The following is a 17,405-nucleotide window of genomic DNA, read 5'->3' on the forward strand; positions in this document are numbered from 1 at the left end:
AGCAGTGCAGTGGGGCTCGGGCGGCTCCCAGTTAGCGGTGCAGTGGGGCTCAGGCAGGCTCCCAGGTAGCGGTGCAGTGGGGCTCAGGCAGGCTCCCAGGTAGCAGTGCAGTGGGGCTCAGGCAGGCTCCCAGTTAGCAGTGCAGTGGGGCTCGGGCGGCTCCCAGTGAACGGTGCAGTGGGGCTCGGGCGGCTCCCAGTTCGCGGTGCAGTGGGGCTCAGGCAGGCTCCCTGCCTGCCCTGGCTCTGTACAGCTCCCAGAAGCAGCCAGCATGTCCCTGTGACCCCTAGGCAGAGGAGCGGCCTGGGGGGCTCTGCACGCTGCCCACAGGCACCGCCTCCACAGCCCCCATTGACCATAGTTCCCGGCCAATGGGAGCTGCGGAGCCGGTGCTGGGGATAGGGGCAGCACACAGAGCTTCCCTGATCGCTCCTGTGCCTAGGGGCCACAGGGACATGCCGGCTGCTTTCAGGAGCTGCATCGAGCCAGGGCAGGTGGGGAGCCTGCCTGAGCCCTGCTGCCTCGCTGACCAGACTTTTAATAGCCCGGGCAGCGGTGCTGACCTGAGCCACCGGCATCCCTTTTTGACTGGGCGTGCTGGTCAGAAGCCCGCCGCTTCCCCTAAATGGCCTCCCTGCTTAGGCCCCCAGCACCTTTCTGGAACCCCAGTCCGTGCTCAGAGTCCTGCACTCCCATTGGGTGGGTGGCGTGTCGGGCCGGTGGGTTAGGGAGTCTCAGGAACACACCTGCACATGCGCCCAGCCCCTCAGGGCAATGCACGTACCCACCCCACTCCGTGGCGGCTCACACCCCAGCCCCTCCTGCCCTGGCTCGGCAGAGTGCAGGGCCTGTCAGGCAGGGTGGGTGGAACCATGGAGGGCGGCATGGGCCCCTGGCAACCGTGGGGTGAGCAGCCTGTTTGCCAGGCCCTCAGGTGGTAGCAATAGCCCCAGGTTGCAGGTGGGTAGTCGAGGCCCGGTCGGCCTGGCCTGGCACACACGGCCGGCTCACGCTGAGGGAACAGGCGTGATGAGAGCCCAGGTGCTGGACAGCAGAGGGACGCCGAGGTGAGGCCTGGGGCAGCGGTGCTGGGGCCCGGGGCTGGAGTCAGCCGGCTGGAGGGCAGGAGGGCAGAGCGCGGGCACCTCAGTCTGCTGCTGGCTCACTAGGAGGCCTGGGTCGGCGATGGGGAGCAATGAGCAGCGAGGGATCCTGCTAGGGACGTTGCTGGTTTATTTATGTTACTACGTATGAGACGCCAAATCCCCGTTGGCAGGTCCTGCTCTTCTGCCCAGGTGGCTCGCAGTGCTGCTGCTGCCCTAGCTGGAGGCGACGTCTAAGCCCAGGGGACTGCAAGCTGGAGGGGCGGCAGAGAAGTGCAGCTGGCAGCCGACACGGGACACCCCATGGGCTTGTGCCCAGGCTGGGGAGCAGCTCAGCTACCCTCCACCCTGCACTGCTGGGCACTGGCCATGGTGATTTCTCTGCCATCCACAGCCAGCCCCAGTGAGACCGTGACATGCTATACGGGCAGGACACTAGGGGCGAGGTCTTTGCCAGGTGAAGAATGGGGGTCTCCAAGGAGGCAGCTCCCCAGACATTTTCTAGAAGCCAGCATGGGCGCCCCAGACGGCTAGCTTGGCTGGATGCCCTGGAAGCCCCGTCTCGGCTCTGAGGCGGGTGTCTCTGCTGGACTGCGTCAGGCCGGCGGCTTTGGGGGGCTCAGAACTCATATCGGGAGATGAAGACCGTGACCCTGAAGATGTGCTTCCCAAGAAGAACCTTCCTGGCGAGTTTGCTCATTTCCAGCTCCACCTCCAAGGTGGCCGGCCCCACCACCGGGCTGGTGAGGATCAGCTCGCCGGTGTGCCGGTCGGAGCGCCGCACGGCAAAGACGCCCTGGCCCCTGCCACCCGTGATGGCGAAGCGCAGGCTCTCACCCACCAGGTGGGTGGTGGACATCTTGAAGAGCACCCTTGGCACGGTGCGGTTGGATTGGAGCGGCAGGTAGTGGAAGGAGATGGAGTTGGCGGCCAGGCGGCAGGCTCTGCTGTTCACGGGGCATGGATTGCGCTCACACTGACTGCGGGGAGATAGAATCATAGGACTGGAAGGGACCTCACAAGATCTCTAGTCCAGTCCCCTGCACTCCTGGCAGGACTAAGTATTATCTAGACCATCCCTGACAGGAGTGTGTCTAACCTGCTCTTAAACATCTCCACAACCTCCCTAGGCAGTTTATTCCAGTGCTTAACCACCCTGACAGTTAGAAAGTTTTTCATAATGTTCAACCTAAACCTCCCTTGTTGCAATTTAAGCCCATTGCTTCTTGTCCTATTTTCAGAGGTTAAGAACAATTTTTCACCCTCTTCCTTGTAGCAACCTTTTATGTACTTGAAAACTAAACAAACCCAGTTTTTTCAATCTTCCCTCATAGGTCATGTTTTCTAGCCCTTTAATAATTGTTGTTGCTCTTCTCTGGACTTTCTTCAGTTTGTCCACATCTTTCCTGAAATGTGGTGCCCAGAACTGAGCCCAATACTCCAGTTGAGGCCTAATCAGCGCAGAGTAGAGTGGAAGAATTACTTCTTGTGTTTTGCTTACAACACTCCTGTAACCCTTACAATAATCCCAGAATGATGTTTGCTTTTTTTGCAACAGTGTTACACTGTTGATTCATATTTAGCTTGTGATCCACTATGACCCCCAGATCCCTTTCTGCAGTACTCCTTCCTAGGCAGTCATTTCCCATTTTGAATGTGTGCAACTGATTGTTCCTTCCTAAGTGAAGTACTTTGCATTTGTCCTTGTTGAATTTCATCCTATTTACATCAGACCATTTCTCCAGTTTGTCCAGATCATTTTGAATTTTAATCCTATCCTCCAAAGCACTTGCAGCCCCTCCCAGCTTGGTATCGTCCACAAACTTCATAAGTGTACTCTCTATGCTATTATCTAAATCATTGATGAAGATATTGAACAGAACCAGACCCAGAACCGATCCCTGCGGGACCCCACTCGTTATGCCCTTCCAGCATGACTGTGAACCACTGATTACTCTCTGGGAACGATTTTTCAACCAGTTTTGCACCCACCTTATAGTAGCTCCATCTAGGTTGCATTTCCCTAGTTTGTTTACGAGAAGGTCATGCGAGACAGTATCCAAAGCTTTACTAAAGTCAAGATATACCACGTCTTCCGCTTCCCCCCTATCCACAAGGCTTGTTACCCTGTCAAAGGAAGCTATCAGGTTGGTTTGACATGATTTGTTCCTGACAAATCCATGCTGACTGTTACTTATCACCTTATTATCCTCTAGATGTTTGCAAATTGATTGATTATTTGATCCTTTACCTTTCCAGGTACAGAAGTTAAGCGGACAGATCTGTAATTCCCCGGGTTGTCCTTATTTCCCTTTTTATAGATGGGCACTAGATTTGCCCTTTTCCAGCCCTCTGGAATCTCTCCTATCTTCCATGACTTTTCAAAGATAATTGTTAATGGCTCAGATATCTCCTCAGTCAGCTCCTTGAGTATTCAAGAATGTATTTCATCAGGCCCTGGTGATTTGAAGACATCTAAATTTGTCTAAGTAATTTTTTTACTTGTTTTTTTCCCTATTTTAGCCTCTGATCCTACCACATTTTTCACTGGCATTCACTACATTAGACATCCCATCACCACCAGCCTTCTTGATGAAACCGAAACGAAGAAGTCATTAAGCACCTCATCTTCTGTTATTGTTTTTCCCCTCATTGAGTAACGGGCCTACTCTGTCCTTGGTCTTCCTCTTGCTTCTAATGTACATGTAGAATGTTTTCTTGTTACCCTTTATGTCCCTAGCTAGTTTGATCTCATTTTGGCCTTGGCCTTTCTAATTTTGTCCCTACGTACTTGTGTTATTTGTTTATATTCATCCTTTGTAATTTGACCTAATTTCCACTTTTTGTAGGACTCTTTATTTTTAGATCGTTGAAGATCTCCTGGTTAAGCCAGGGTGGTCTCTTGCCCATACTTCCTATCTTCCTGTGCCGTGGGATAGTTTGCTCTTGTGCCCTTAATCATGTCTCCTTGAAAAACTGCCAACTGTCAATTGTTTTTCCCCTTAGACTTGCTTCCCATGGGATCTTACCTAGCAAACTCAGGGAGTTGGTAAATCTGCCTTGAAATCCATTTTGCTGTTCTCCTCCTTCCATTCCTTAGAATCACAAACTCTACCATTTCATGATCACTTTCACCCAAGCTGCCTTCCACTTTCAAATTCTCAACCAGTTCCTCCCTATGTGTCAAACTCAAATCTAGAACAGCCTCCCCCCAATAGCTTTCTCCACCTTCTGAAATAAAAAATTGTCTCCAATACATTCCAAGACTTGTTGAGAATCTGGGCCCTGCTTGTGTTATTTTCCCCACAGATGTCTGGGGAGTTGAAGTCCCCCATCATCACCAAGTCCTGTGCTTTGGGCGATTTTGTTATTTGTTTTAAAAAAACCCTCATCCACCTCCTCTTCCAGGTTAGATGGTCAGTAGTAGACGCCTACCATGACATCACCCTTGTTTTCACCCTTTTTATCCTTACCCAGAGACTTTCAACAAGTCTGTCCCCTATTTCCATCTCAAACTCAGTCCAAGTGTACACGTTTGTAATATACAAGGCAGGGAAAAGGCCGTGAGGTGGGGACGGCGGCAGGGCAAGTGGGTGGGATGCCCTGGGCTGGGCCACGGGACCTAGGATAATATTATTTTAAATGTGGCCATTAGGTTAGCACGGGACCCCCTAAAAAGGTTACCACTGTACGACAGGGAGCACATGGGCCGCGGCTGTATAATCCTGCCCCTATCCACCTCTGCCAATGCCCCTCAGTCTTGCCCCACAGCCCCTCAATGGGCTTCCCCCCGCCCCACACATCTACGCCCAGCTCTGCAGAAATGTTTCTAGCATCAGGTGCAGGGCCCCGCTCCTGTGCCAGTTGTTAATGACCCTGGAGCCACGTCTGCTGTGCCCCACATGGAGGGAGGTTTAGCAATGGCAGGGCCTGCTGAGGGTTAGCAAAACTCATGGCACATGTGACCTAAGCCGCATTTAAAGCCAAGCCTTGCAGTGGAATGCCTGGGCCTGAGGCCAGCCAGCCTGGCAAGCTGAGCTCTGTCTAGCGTCAGGGCAAGCCAACACCCCTCCACCCCCCAAGCCCTAGACCCAGCTCTGACAAGGCAGCTATGCCAGCGGGGTGGCATCCTTAGAATCCTCCCAGCTAGCCCCCACGTACCCAAAGGAACCACAGACACCATGGCCAACCGTTTGCCCCAGAGTGGGCCCAGGGCGCTTGGCCAGTCTGCAAACGGGCCCTGTGAGGCTAGGACAGCACCAGTGCTGAGGGTCAGAGCACTCCCCCCTGCCGAGCTGGGCCATATGCACCTGGCCTGCTGAGCTCTGGGGACAGTCTAGCCCCAGGCTCCCAAGCAGTGAGGCCGTCACATGCAGTGGCTGGCCCGACAGGGCCCCGTTCTGCTCTCAGCCATGCCCTGGAACTCCACACAGGCCGCAGGGCGACTGGCTTTACACTGGGGCAGCGGAAGTCAGCATTTGCCCTTGCTGAAAGCAGAGGGAGCAAGGGTTGACGGAGGAGCTGATGAGAACCAGGGTGTCCCCACCCGGTCCCACCCTGCACACAACATTCATCGAGCGTGCCCCCACCAACAGCCGGAGTCGCCTGCTGAGTGTCCAGGTGGACCCCTTGAGGCTGCCAGCTGGGGGGCTCCGCAGAGCCTGGCGCTGATGGAAGAACCTCCCTGCGCTGAGGACGGTGCCTTCGCAGGGCCCCGGGGAGCGACTTTGGGTCTTGCTAAACAAGCTGAGCCTGGGGAGCTGGGGGAGCAGAGCTGGTCTGTCCCGTGAGCCGCCAACCCTCTGCTCAAAGCCAGCCAAGAGCACAGGCTCCTGGGCGGCCTGTTTGTAGGTTGACTTCCCGCCAAGGGAGCTGCATAAACAGGATGTTTGGAAATGCAGGCGCAGCGCCAGCCCCAGCCCTAGTGACGCTGGATTGGCGCCGGGCCGCCCGTCCAGGATGCCGGTGCCGGGGGCACGCAGCGGAGCCGCAGCCTGCTTCAAGGGGGGCCAACGGCAGGCTACACATGCACCTTCCGCAGGCCCTGGCTTTGCGAGCCCCCTCGGCAGGCCAGCCCAGGACGCAGGCAGTGCGGGAAGGAAGGCGTGTGGGCAAGAGGTGCTGACCCTTGTGCCCCTAGTGCCGGGGATGAACCGCACCAATGGCGGGAAGTCCTGGGAAAGCGGCCAGGAGGAGGGGCTGTGGCTGAAGCTGGTGCTCGGAGCGACCTAGCTCTTCAGCCACAATGCAAAGCTGGGCCGTAGCAATAGCCCATTTACAGAGGGGGAAACTGAGGCATGGAGACTTCACTAAGGTCACCCAGCAGGCCCATGGCAGTACCAGGAAAAGAACCCAGAGCTCCTGAGTCCCAGGCCAGTGCGCTACTCACTAGGCCACCCTGCTCCCCTGGAGAATTCCCCTTTGCTTTAACAGAGCCCCCCGGGGGAGGAGGGTATTTCGACTTGGGGACAGCCCCTGAACGTCAGAGATGTGACACCAGTTTCCAGCCAGGGGGTTCTCTCATTTTGAAGCAAGTCAGCCTATGGCACCTTAAAGCAACGCGTCTCCAGTGAGCGTTCCCCCCTTCACTGGGTCAGTAGCAGTTACACACACACACACACTCTTTCTCTCTCTTCAACCCCAATCCGGCACTGATTCAAACAGACCCCTGGCAGTAGATAGCACAGAGTTCTGCTGCCGCCAGCAGGTGGTACAGAAGTAAGGGGGGCAATGCACCATGCCACACCGTACCATGCCACCCTTACTTCTGCGCTGCTGGGCACCCGGCCAGCATCTGCCGCCTCGTGCCCCTCCCCCAGAATACATGCCACGTTCCCATCCCCGCCAGTTTGAGAACCTCTGCCCTAAACGGATACTTGTGTCTGGCAACCAGCCGGTGTCTCTGCAAGGCACAGCGTAGGGCACGGGCAGCCTCTGCCAGCAGGGGGCACTGTGCCCCCAGGGACTCAGCACTCCTCCCAGCCGGGGTGCCGCAGGGGAGCCGTGGGCTGCCGGCCTGCGTGCCCAGAAACACTTACTAGACGGAGGTCTTGACGTTAGCTGGTGTTGAGCCTGGGCTTGGGGCACTCGGGGCGCACACACCGGTAGCCTCCGAAGACGTTGACACATAGCTCGCCACGGCTGCAGTTGTGCTGATTGTCGGCGCATTCGTCTACATCTGGCAGAGCAAACAGAATCCCCCAGATCCTGGTGTGAATGCAACTGGTTCCCTTCCACGGTGGGGCCAGGGCCCCGGCCTACCCAGCTGTGGCCACACACCCTGCCAGCGTCCTTCTTGCCTGGGCTGTTAGCCCTCGTGTGTGCTGAGCCATCCTGCATGGCCAGGCCAGTGTCTTCTCCAGGGGCAGAGATGGGGGCCAGGGGACATTTGCCTCTTCAGGATCAGGCTGGTGCCAAGGCAAGGGGAGCCTCGGTCCCAAGGGGGCAGAGGTAACACTAGGCCTGGGTATCCCAGGGGGCTTTGGCAGCAGCCCTGGCGCTCGGGCAGAGCTGATCCCAGGGTGGGATGATGCCAAAGAAGGGTCCAGCCCAGGCCCGGTGGGCACCCAAAGGGGCTTGCGGCTCGCCACGCTGCTAAGCTGAGTGCGCAGAAGGGCTCTGGGCTGGGTCCCATTTGCAAGCCGTGGTGACCCCGCAGGGAGTGAGGTCTCTCTCCCCTCCCCCGACGCAGGTGCTGCTCACCGGTGCACAGGTTCTGGTCTGCAGGGCGCAGGTAGCCCTGGGGGCAGACACAGCGGTAGGAGCCGGCAGGTTCACACAGTCGTGTGCGCAGAGGCGGGTCTGCCAGCTGGCCTGGGAGCGCTGGCACTCGTCAACATCTGGCCGCGGAATAGACAGGGGAGATTCCGGGGAGCAGGGTCAGGAAGTGTGACACCCAGACCACCCCCCAGCCGTGGAACCCCCCAGCCCTCCACCCCACCCTGGGTGCCACACAAGAGCCTCCCCTTGGGTTCCCTGGCTGGGGCTGGCCACATCCCTGGGCCCCGAGGTGCTGCTGCTGGGTGGGTCCCTCGTTGGGAGGGGCGAGGGCAGAGCTCCTGCTGTGGGGGCCCTCGGTGGGGTTAGACACTCCCCAGCCCCGCTGGCAGAGCGTGGAGAGGGAGCCATGGTACCTTGGCACACGCTGCCAGCCTGCAGCTGGAAGCCGGTGTCACAGGCGCAGCGGCGCGAGCCCAGGCGGGTGTCTGCGCAGCGGGGCTGGTGGCTGAAGGACGAGTTGCTCAGCGTCACCCAGTCTGCAGCAGCAGGGAGAGACGGCTGTTAGCTCCCCCAGTCGGCGTCAGGCGGAGCCCGGCCCGGGGCGTGGCACAGCTCTGGGCACTGTGTGGGGGCCATGCCCAACTCCTGCACCACCCTGCTGGGGGTTGGGCAAGCCTGTCGGCACTTGAGCCGCGGCACTCACTGCTCATGGCACAGCGCCCCGTGAGCCCCGTGTCCAGGAACACGGGGCAGCACCAGAGCCGGGCGGATGGACTGGGACAGCCATGGCTGCTGGGAGCAGGGCTCTCTGGGAGCCCGGCTCTCCTGGGAGCCCAGGCCTGGCGCTGCAGGCGGGGGGGGGGGGGGGGGGGGGGGGGGGGGGGGGGGGGAAACTGGCTGGAGGGACCCTCTATAACCCCATGGCGATTGGCTCCTGCCAGTCTGCTCGTGTCCTGGCCCTCCCTAGCTGGCACCATGGTCACCCGCCATCACAACCACATCCAACGCCACTCCAACTCACACACTTCCCTGCACCATGCGCACACACACACCCTCTTCCCTGCTCTGTGCACCCACACCCCTTCTTCCCTGCACCGTGTGCGCGCGCGCACACACACACACCTTCCCTGTACCATGCACACACAGACACACCCTCCTCTTCCTTGCACCGTGCGCGCGCGCACACGCACACACACACACCTTCTTCTCTGCACCGTGTGAAGAAACACACACACCTCTTCCCTGCACTGTGCACAATCCCAACACCCCTCTTCCCTGCACAAACACTTCTTCCCTGCCCCATGCTGTGACGAAGTGGGGATTTCCCTTGTTATGTTGTATGTGAGTCTTACTGTTTTGCATGAATGCTGTCTGTGCCTCAGTTTCCCTGTGTATCGCACCAGTGTCTAGGTGGTGGGAATAAGGGGGTGTGACTTTTGCGGGGGCTGCTCCAGCTGCCTGCACGGATGCTGCGGCCGCCCCTTTGGAACCTGAGACCCAGGAGGGGGATGCGACCAGGTGACTCTTGGCCCAGCAGCGAGTCAAAGGCCAGAGGAGGAGCAACGGGCAGGGCAGGGGCCAGGCGGCTGGCAGCGGGTCAGTCTCCGCTGGCTTGTGACGCAGGGGAAGGATCAGAGCCCTGGCTCTGGGCTCCCCTCCCCCAAGATGGACTTGGCTGAAAGTCACTGATTTCTGTGCTAACAAGTTCTGTCCTACGCTGTGTTCCTGTCGACTAATAAACCTTCTGTTTTACCCACTGGCTGAGAGTCACGTCTGACTGCAGAGTTGGGGGGCAGGGCTCTCTGGCTTCCCCAGGAGCTCTGCCCGGGCGGACTCGCTGCGGGAAGTGCACAGTGTGGAAGGGGATGCTGAATGCTCCGAGGTCAGACCCAGGAAGGTCGAGGCTGTGTGAGCTTCTTGCCCCTGGCGACAGTCTGCTCAGAGAGAGGAGGCTCCCCCAGAGTCCTGCCTGGCTTCGTCTGGAGCAGTCCCAGAGCATCGCCCGGGGGACTCAAGGACACACACACACACACGCACACACACAACTGATCCACTCTGCTGCTGCCCCTCCTGGAGTTGAGAGGTGCGAGAGGCCGGGGCCTGGTCTGTACCCACAGGAATAGACGGGGGTCTGGCAGTTACTGCCTGACCAGCTGCTGGGGCACACGCAGGTGAACTGCTGCACGTCCTCCACGCAGGTCCCGCCGTTGGCACAGGGGTTGCTGGCGCAGTGGCTGATACCTGTGGGGAGGGGAGAGACGCTGGTTAGCGAGAACCTGGAACGGGGCGGAGGCCGGGTGGGGATTGGGGTGGGGGTGGGGACCGGGGGTGGATAGGGGTGTGGGGTGGGATTGGGGCGGGGGCAAGGTGGGGATTGGGGTGTGGAGCGGAGATCGGGGCAGGCATGTGGGTGGGGATTGGGGTGGATGGGGCGGGGACTCATGGCGGAGGCGGGGGCGGGGACTCATGGCGGGCATGTGGGTGGGGATCGGGGTGGATAGGGGCGTGGGGCAGGGATGGGGGTGGAGACAGGGCAGGCATGTGGGTGGGGATCGGGGTGGGTGGGGCGGGGACTCATGGCGGAGGCGGGGCGGGGACTCATGGCGGGCATGTGGGTGGGGATCGGGGGTGGATAGGGGCATGGGATGGGGACTCAGGGCAGGCGTGGGAGCAGGGTGGATGGGGCATGGAGTGGAGATCGGGGCAAAGGCAGGAGGGGCGGAGATCAGGGCATGGGGTGGGGATCAGGGCGGATAGGGGCGTGGGGTGGGGATTGTGGCGGAGGCGGGGATGGGATCGGGGTGGATAGGGACATGGGGCAGGGATCGGGGCGGAGGCGGGGCGGGGATGGGTGCAGGCGTGTGGGTGGGGATCGGGACGGATAGGGGCATGGAGCAGAGTTCGGGGTGGGTGTGGGAACCGGGGTGGATAGGGACATGGGGAGGGGATTGGGGTGGAAGCAGGGCGGGGATTGGGGTGTATAGGGGCATGGGGCGGGGCGGACAGGGGCATGGAGCAGAGTTTGGGGCGGGCATGTGGGTGGGGATCGGGGTGGATAGGGACATGGGGCAGGGATCGGGGCGGAGGCGGGGCAGGGATGGGTGCAGGCGTGTGGATGGGGATTGGGTGGATAGGGGCGTGGGGCAGGGATCGGGGCGGAGGCGGGGCGGGGATGGGTGCAGGCGTGTGGGTGGGGATCGGGACGGATAGGGGTGTGGAGCAGAGTTCGGGGCGGGCGTGGGTGTGGGGACCGGGGTGGATAGGGACATGGGGAGGGGATCGGGGCGGACAGGGGCGTGGAGCAGAGTTTGGGGCGGGCGTGGGTGTGGGGACCGGGGTGGATAGGGACATGGGGAGGGGATCGGGGCGGACAGGGGCGTGGAGCAGAGTTTGGGGCGGGCGTGTGGGTGGGGATCGGGGTGGATAGGGGCATGGGGCAGGGATCGGAGCAGAGGTGTGGCAGGGATGGGTGCGGGCGTGTGGGTGGGGATCGGGGCGGACATGGGCGTGGGGTGGGGACTCGGGGCAGAGGCGGGGCGGGAACTCGGGGCGGACAGGGGTGTGGAGCAGAGTTCGGGGCGGGCGTGGGTGTGGGGATCGGGGTGGATAGGGACATGGGGAGGGGATTGGGGTGGAGGCGGGGCGGGGATCGGGGTGGATGGGGCGTGGGGCAGGGATCGGGGCGGGCGTGGGGATCGGGGTGGATGGGGCGGGCGTGGGGGCGGGATCGGGGCAGGCGTGGGGGTGGGGATCGGGTGGATGGGGGCGGGCGGGCGTGTGGGTGGGGATCGGGGTGGATGGGGCGGGCGTGGGGGCGTGGAGCAGGGATCGGGGCAGGCGTGGGGGTGGGGATCGGGTGGATGGGGGTGGGCATGGGGGCATGGGGCAGGGTGGGGATTGGGGTGGAGGCGGGGCGGGCGTGTGGGTGGGGATCGGGGTGGATAGGGTCGTGGGGCAGGGATCGGGGTGGATAGGGGTGTGGGGATCGGGTGGATGGGGGCGGGTGTGGGGCAGGGATCGGGGTGGGCGTGAAGGTGGGGATCGGGGTGGATGGGGCGGGCGTGGGGGTGGGGATCGGGGCAGGCGTGGGGGTGGGGATCGGGGCAGGCGTGGGGGTGGGGATCGGGTGGATGGGGGCGGGCGTGGGGGCGTGGGGCAGGGTGGGGATTGGGGTGGAGGCGGGGCGGGCATGTGGGTGGGGATCGGGGTGGATAGGGGTGTGGGGCAGGGATCGGGGCGGGCGTGGGGGTGGGGATCGGGGTGGATAGGGGCGGGCATGGGGGCGTGGGGCAGGGATCGGGGCGGGCGAGGGGGTGGGGATCGGGGTGGATGGGGGTGTGGGGATCGGGTGGATGGGGGCGGGTGTGGGGCAGGGATCGGGGCGAGCGTGGGGGTGGGGATCAGGGTGGATAGGGGCGTGGGGTGGGGACTCGGGGCAGAGGCGGGGCAGGGATCGGGGCGGGCATGGGGGTGGGGATCGGGGTGGATGGGGCGGGCGTGGGGCAGGGACTCGGGGTGGGTATGGGTTCTGGCACGAAGGCGCTGGCAGCTCTGCCCAGGATGGCTGCCGCAGTCCCTCGCCGTGGCTCCGTCCCGTTCCCAGTCCCTGGAGGCCCCTCAGCCCCTCTCCGGGCGTGGGGCTCTGCCCCCCCATGGCGCCCCCCAGCCAATACTCGCTCCGGCAGACGGGCTGCTGGCCGCTCCACGTCCGGTCCCGCAGGCAGGTGCGCGACTCGGAGCCCGCCAGCCGGAAGCCGGCCTCACACAGGAAATGCGCCTCGTGCCCCACCGTCGCCTTCTTGCCCAGCTTCCTGCCATGGAGGGGCGCCGTCAGGGGGGGGCAGCTGTCTGGGGGGGAAGGGGAACGGAGTTAGGAGGGAGCGAGGCCCCCCCCCCAGCTCAATCCCCATCAGTGCCCTTCAGCCAGGATCAGACACCCCAGAGGGCAGGGCCACAGGCCGACTCCTGCCCCTTCCCCAATAGATCCCACCCGCCCCGGGTCAGCAGAGCCCGTCCCCCGCTGCCGGCTGCACCGGGTAGATCTGGGCCCGCGGCGCTGGCCGACTGGCCCATGGAGAGGTGGGCAGGATCCAACCCAGTGATGGCTGTGGCTCACACGGCCCCTTTGGCCTCAGCCGCCCCTGGTCTGGAGAATTCTGTGTCCTACCTACACCCCACGGGCAGGACGTGCTCACTGCCCCGAGCCATCTAGCCACTCCAGGCCGGCCCAGGCCTCAGAGCAGGAGGTCGGGACGGAGCTGGCAGTGCAGTGGAGAGCCAGGGACACCCAGGCTCCAGGAGTGTGCTGGAGGCAACCTGCCCGGGGCAGCCCCACAGAGCCAATGCCTGCAGGACAGCGCCGGGCGCCGGGCACCGGGCTGCCAACTTTCTAATTGCACAAAACCGAACACCCTAGCCCCGCCCCTTCCCCGAAGCCTGCCCCCCACTCACTATATTCCCCCTCCCTCGGTGGCTCGCTGTTCCCCACCCTCACTCACTTTCACTGGGCTGGGGCAAAGGGTTGGGGTGCAGGAGGGGATGAGGGCTCTAAATGGGGGTGCGAGCTCTGGGGCTGAGGGGTTTGGGGTGCAGGAGGGGGGTCCAGGCTGGGGGGTGGGGCCGAGGGATTTGGAGTGTGGGAGGGGGCTGCGGGTTGAGGCAGAGGGTTGGGGTGCAGGAGGGGGTATGGGTTCTGGGCTGGGGGTGCCAGCTCTGGGGTGGTGCCAGGGATGAGGGGTTTGGGGGGGGCTTAGGGCTGGGGGGGGGGAGGCTCAGGTTTACCTCGGGCGGCTCCTGGTTAGTGGCACAGCGGGTCTAAGGCTCCCTGCCTGTCCCGGCACCGCGCTGTGCCTGGCAGTGGCCAGCAGGCCCGGCTCCTAGGTGGGGCGAGGGAAGGATAGGAGGCTCCGCATGCCGCTCTCGCCCGCAGGCACCACCACCCCCAGCACCCATTGGCTGTGGTTCCTGGACAATGGGAGTGGGTGTCCGGGCGGGGGCAGTGCGCAGAGCCTTCTGGCTCCTCCCGCCCAGCCTAGGAGCTGGACCTGCTGGCCGCTTCCGGGACGCAGTGCGATGCCAGGACCGGTAGGGACTAGCCTGCCTTAGCCCTGCAGCACGGCCAACTGGACTTTTAACGGCCCGGTCGGCAGCGCTGACTGGAGCCGCCAGGGTCCCTTTTCGCCCAGGCATTCCAGTCCAGAACTGGACGCCTGGCAACCCTAGCACCTAGCCCCGCCCAGCCCGAGGCGTTTGCACCAGCGTCGCGCAGCAACCGGTGCACCATAGTTTGCATTACCGTGGTGCCCGGTGGCCTGCTTGTGGATGTTTCTTTGCAGGACCGTGAGCTGCTTCTTGAGGCTGCGCATCCCCTGCAGCTGGGCGGCCTCCTGCGTGGACAGCAGCTTCTGCATCTGCTGAATGGCGCTCAGCACCTGGCGCTCGCTCAGGCAGTCCTGGGGGCAAACACACGTGTCACCCGGGGTCTGGCTGCACTGCAAGGCCAGAGTAGCAGAACTCGAGTCAGCAGGCCCTGGCGATACTAACCTAGGGCATGAACAGCTACACTCCTTTGTAGGAACTGTGGACCCCTGGGTCCCAACCTGGGGCTCTGCCTTACGTGGGCCCATGTCCAGCCACCCATCTCCCAGAATTCCTAGCGCCCATTCAAAAAATGGCCTCTCGGGCCCTTTGCTCATGGTGCTGTGTCAGGAAACGTGGCAGTCCACAGGTCACAGAGAGTCGGCCCATGGGATTGTGGGATATGTTTGGTGGCAAAGCAAGAGGGTGTGAACCTTGGGTCCCGGCTTGACTCAGATTTGGATCCTTCATCCTCGTGGGGTCCTGGGAGCCTGGGTCTGCGCCCTAGTTTAGCATGATGTGTGTGTGGACGGAAGAGGGGTAAAGCCTGAGTTTGAGCTCCAGGTTTACAGTGCAGTGTAGACGTACCCTTAAGGGCCAGTCCTGAGTGGAGTGCACAAAAAGCTCCCCGAAGGCTGTAGCTAAATGATGCTGAGTCCTGGGAGACGCCCCCTGGCAGCCAGGGCCCAGGCCCATCACCTCGTGCCCTGGAAACCCCATTTATTGGAGCAGGTTTCCTAGAGGCTGAACAGAACAAGAGTGGAAGGGAAAGGCAGGGACGCGGGGGCAGGATCCAGGCCCGTGACTGAGGCTTTCGGCAGGGCTGTCAGAACGCCCCGGCCCAGGCAGGCAGCCTGGAGATTCAGCTTCTGCCCTGGCACCACAGGGACGTGGGGCAGGATCGGGGGCACTGCAGAGGCCTCAGGGAATTTCCTGCCCTGATTTCAGCATCTCTTAACACCTCCTCATGCAGCAGCACTGAGTGCCGAGAGGCAGGCAGCGGGAGCAGGCCCTCAGGCCAGGCTATACCTGAGAGTCCAGGGTGCAGAGACGCGGCTGTAGCTAAAGCGGAGCTGGAGTCTGCAGGCTGTGCTTTCTGCAGGGCGACTCCGGAGATCAGATACGTCAGCCAGTTAACTATTGCCCAGAGCCCACGCACGCGCTCCACGGCGCCCTGCATTCGAAGGCTGGGCTTGGCTGTCTGTTCCAAGAGCGGCCAGGCTCGCAGCAGGGCGGCTGGGAGCCCCTTTGGGGACGCTGCTGGTTGGTGCTCCTCATCACTCGCACAAAGCCCACACAGGGCTGCTCCGTCTGATTGTTCTCTCTTCCGCATCGGATTCAAGACACTTTACAACTGTGCTTCAGGCCACGTGCTCCAGGGATCCCCAGCTCTCCAGACCCACAGCCCAGCTCCACAGCAAGGTCCCTCCTCGGCGGCGGTCTGCAGCCTGCTCCCCTTTCCGCATACTGCAGCCACAGCCGCTCCGGCAGCCCATTCCCCAGGTGGGGGGAGGCGTGTGCGGACTGTAATGCAGGGGACAGGGTGTGTCCTAGGATTGCATTAGCCTTTTTCATGGCCGCATCATGTTGACGACTCACCTTGTCCCGTGTAAACCAATACAGCCAGGTCTTTCTCCTCCTCTGTCGCTTCCAACTGATCCGTCCCCAGCTTAAAGCAAAACTGCTTGTTTGTTGTGAGTCCCTGAGTGCATGACATTGTGTTTTGCACTATTCAATTTCATCCCATTTCTATTACTCCAGTTTGCAAGGTTCTCCAGATCTTCTTGTATGATACTCTGGTCCTCCTCTGTATTGGCAATACCTCCCAGCTTTGTGTCAGCCGCAATTTTTATTAGCACACTCCTGCTTTTTGTGCCAAGGTCGTTAATAAAAATGGTAAATAAGACTGGTCCCAAGACGGATCCCTGAGGAACTCCACTGGTAACCTCCCTCCAGCCTGACACTTCTCCCTTCAGTATGAACCGTTGTAGTCTGCTCTTTAACCAGTTCCCTTCCCACCCTTCAATTCTCAGATTAATCCGAGTTTAACTAATAATTTCCAGAGTGGAACTGTACCCAACGCTGTACTGAAATCCAGACAGACTAGATCAAGTGCATTTCCTTCGTCTAAAAACATCCCTTCTCTTCTCAAAGCAGAGCAGGTTGGTCTGGCATCATCTCCCTTTCATTGACCCGTGTTGTATTTTATTCCAACTACCTTTTGCATCTATGTTCTTAACTATTTGCACTTTTGAAATTGGTTCCAAGACCTTGCATACAATTGAGGTGTGCAAGGCCTGGAGTTTCCTGGATCACTTTTTCCCCTTTCTTTAAAAGCGAGGCTTTGTTAGGTCGGTCTCCTTACCTGGGTGCTGCTGAGCGCCAGGTGCAGGACACACAGGGCCACCAGGGCCTGCACCGCGAGGAGCCGCATCACGCGGGAGCTGGGCTGGGGCGAAGCGCCTGGGACACCCGGGGAGAGCGGAGGGCTGGTTCCTTCCTGGCAGTGGCTCGACCCGCTACACAGATGGGAACGAGGGAACACGCAGTAACGGGGATAACAGCTCGCGGGCCAGGGTCAGTCTGACCGGGCACCAACCCCTGGGCTTTCCCTCAGGTTTCCCTGTGGTTTGCAGTGTCACCTGCTACCCAACGTCCACCCATCATCCCCCTCCCGCTGCAGTCACCGCCCCCTCCATGGGGCTTCCCCACCAGAGGGGCCTTCAGAAATAACCCACTGGAGGCAGAAAAATCACAAGAACCCCCCAAATATGGCTCAGAATTCACCAACCAGCCAGTCCCTAATGGCATCCCCCCCGACAACTCCCCCTGCAATAGCATCCCCCCTGCACACACACACCCCCACATATGATGGCATCCCCCTGGCAACCCCCCTCCATGATGACATCCCCCTGACAAGCCCTCCCTGCGATGGCATCACCTAGCAATCCCCCCCCAGCAATGGCATTCCGCCAGGAACCCCCCCTTGCAATGGCATCCCCCCCCGCATGATGGCATCCCCCTGACACCCCCCCCCTGCAATGGCATCCCCGCAGCAACCCTCCATGATGGCATCCCCCCAGCAAGTCCCCTCTTGCAATTGCATCCCCTGGCAATTCCCCCTGCAATGACATCCCCCGCGCAGCCCCCTCCCACGACGGCATCCCCTCAGCAACCGCCTCCCAGCGATGGCATCCCTCCGGCAAACACCCCCCCCCATGATAG

At 61.3% G+C, this 17,405-nt stretch overlaps 1 protein-coding gene across 1 annotated transcript; it reads right to left on the bottom strand.

The window, feature by feature from the left end:
* Window positions 1-1,949: 1,949 nt before the first annotated feature.
* LOC101934471 (fibulin-7-like) lies at window positions 1,950-16,911 on the bottom strand. Its single transcript, XM_065567820.1, has 8 exons — window positions 16,546-16,911; window positions 14,119-14,275; window positions 12,501-12,671; window positions 9,939-10,064; window positions 8,237-8,359; window positions 7,806-7,942; window positions 7,142-7,281; window positions 1,950-2,083 (listed from the first exon to the last, which is right to left on the bottom strand). The coding sequence occupies exons 1-7, from the start codon at window positions 16,612-16,614 to the stop codon at window positions 7,276-7,278; spliced, it is 789 nt and encodes a 262-aa protein (XP_065423892.1). The 5' UTR covers window positions 16,615-16,911; the 3' UTR covers window positions 1,950-2,083; window positions 7,142-7,275.
* Between the last annotated feature and the right edge of the window lie 494 nt (window positions 16,912-17,405).

The sequence above is a fragment of the Chrysemys picta genome, chromosome 14 (assembly GCF_011386835.1).
Source record: "Chrysemys picta bellii isolate R12L10 chromosome 14, ASM1138683v2, whole genome shotgun sequence".
NCBI lineage: Eukaryota > Metazoa > Chordata > Testudines > Emydidae > Chrysemys > Chrysemys picta.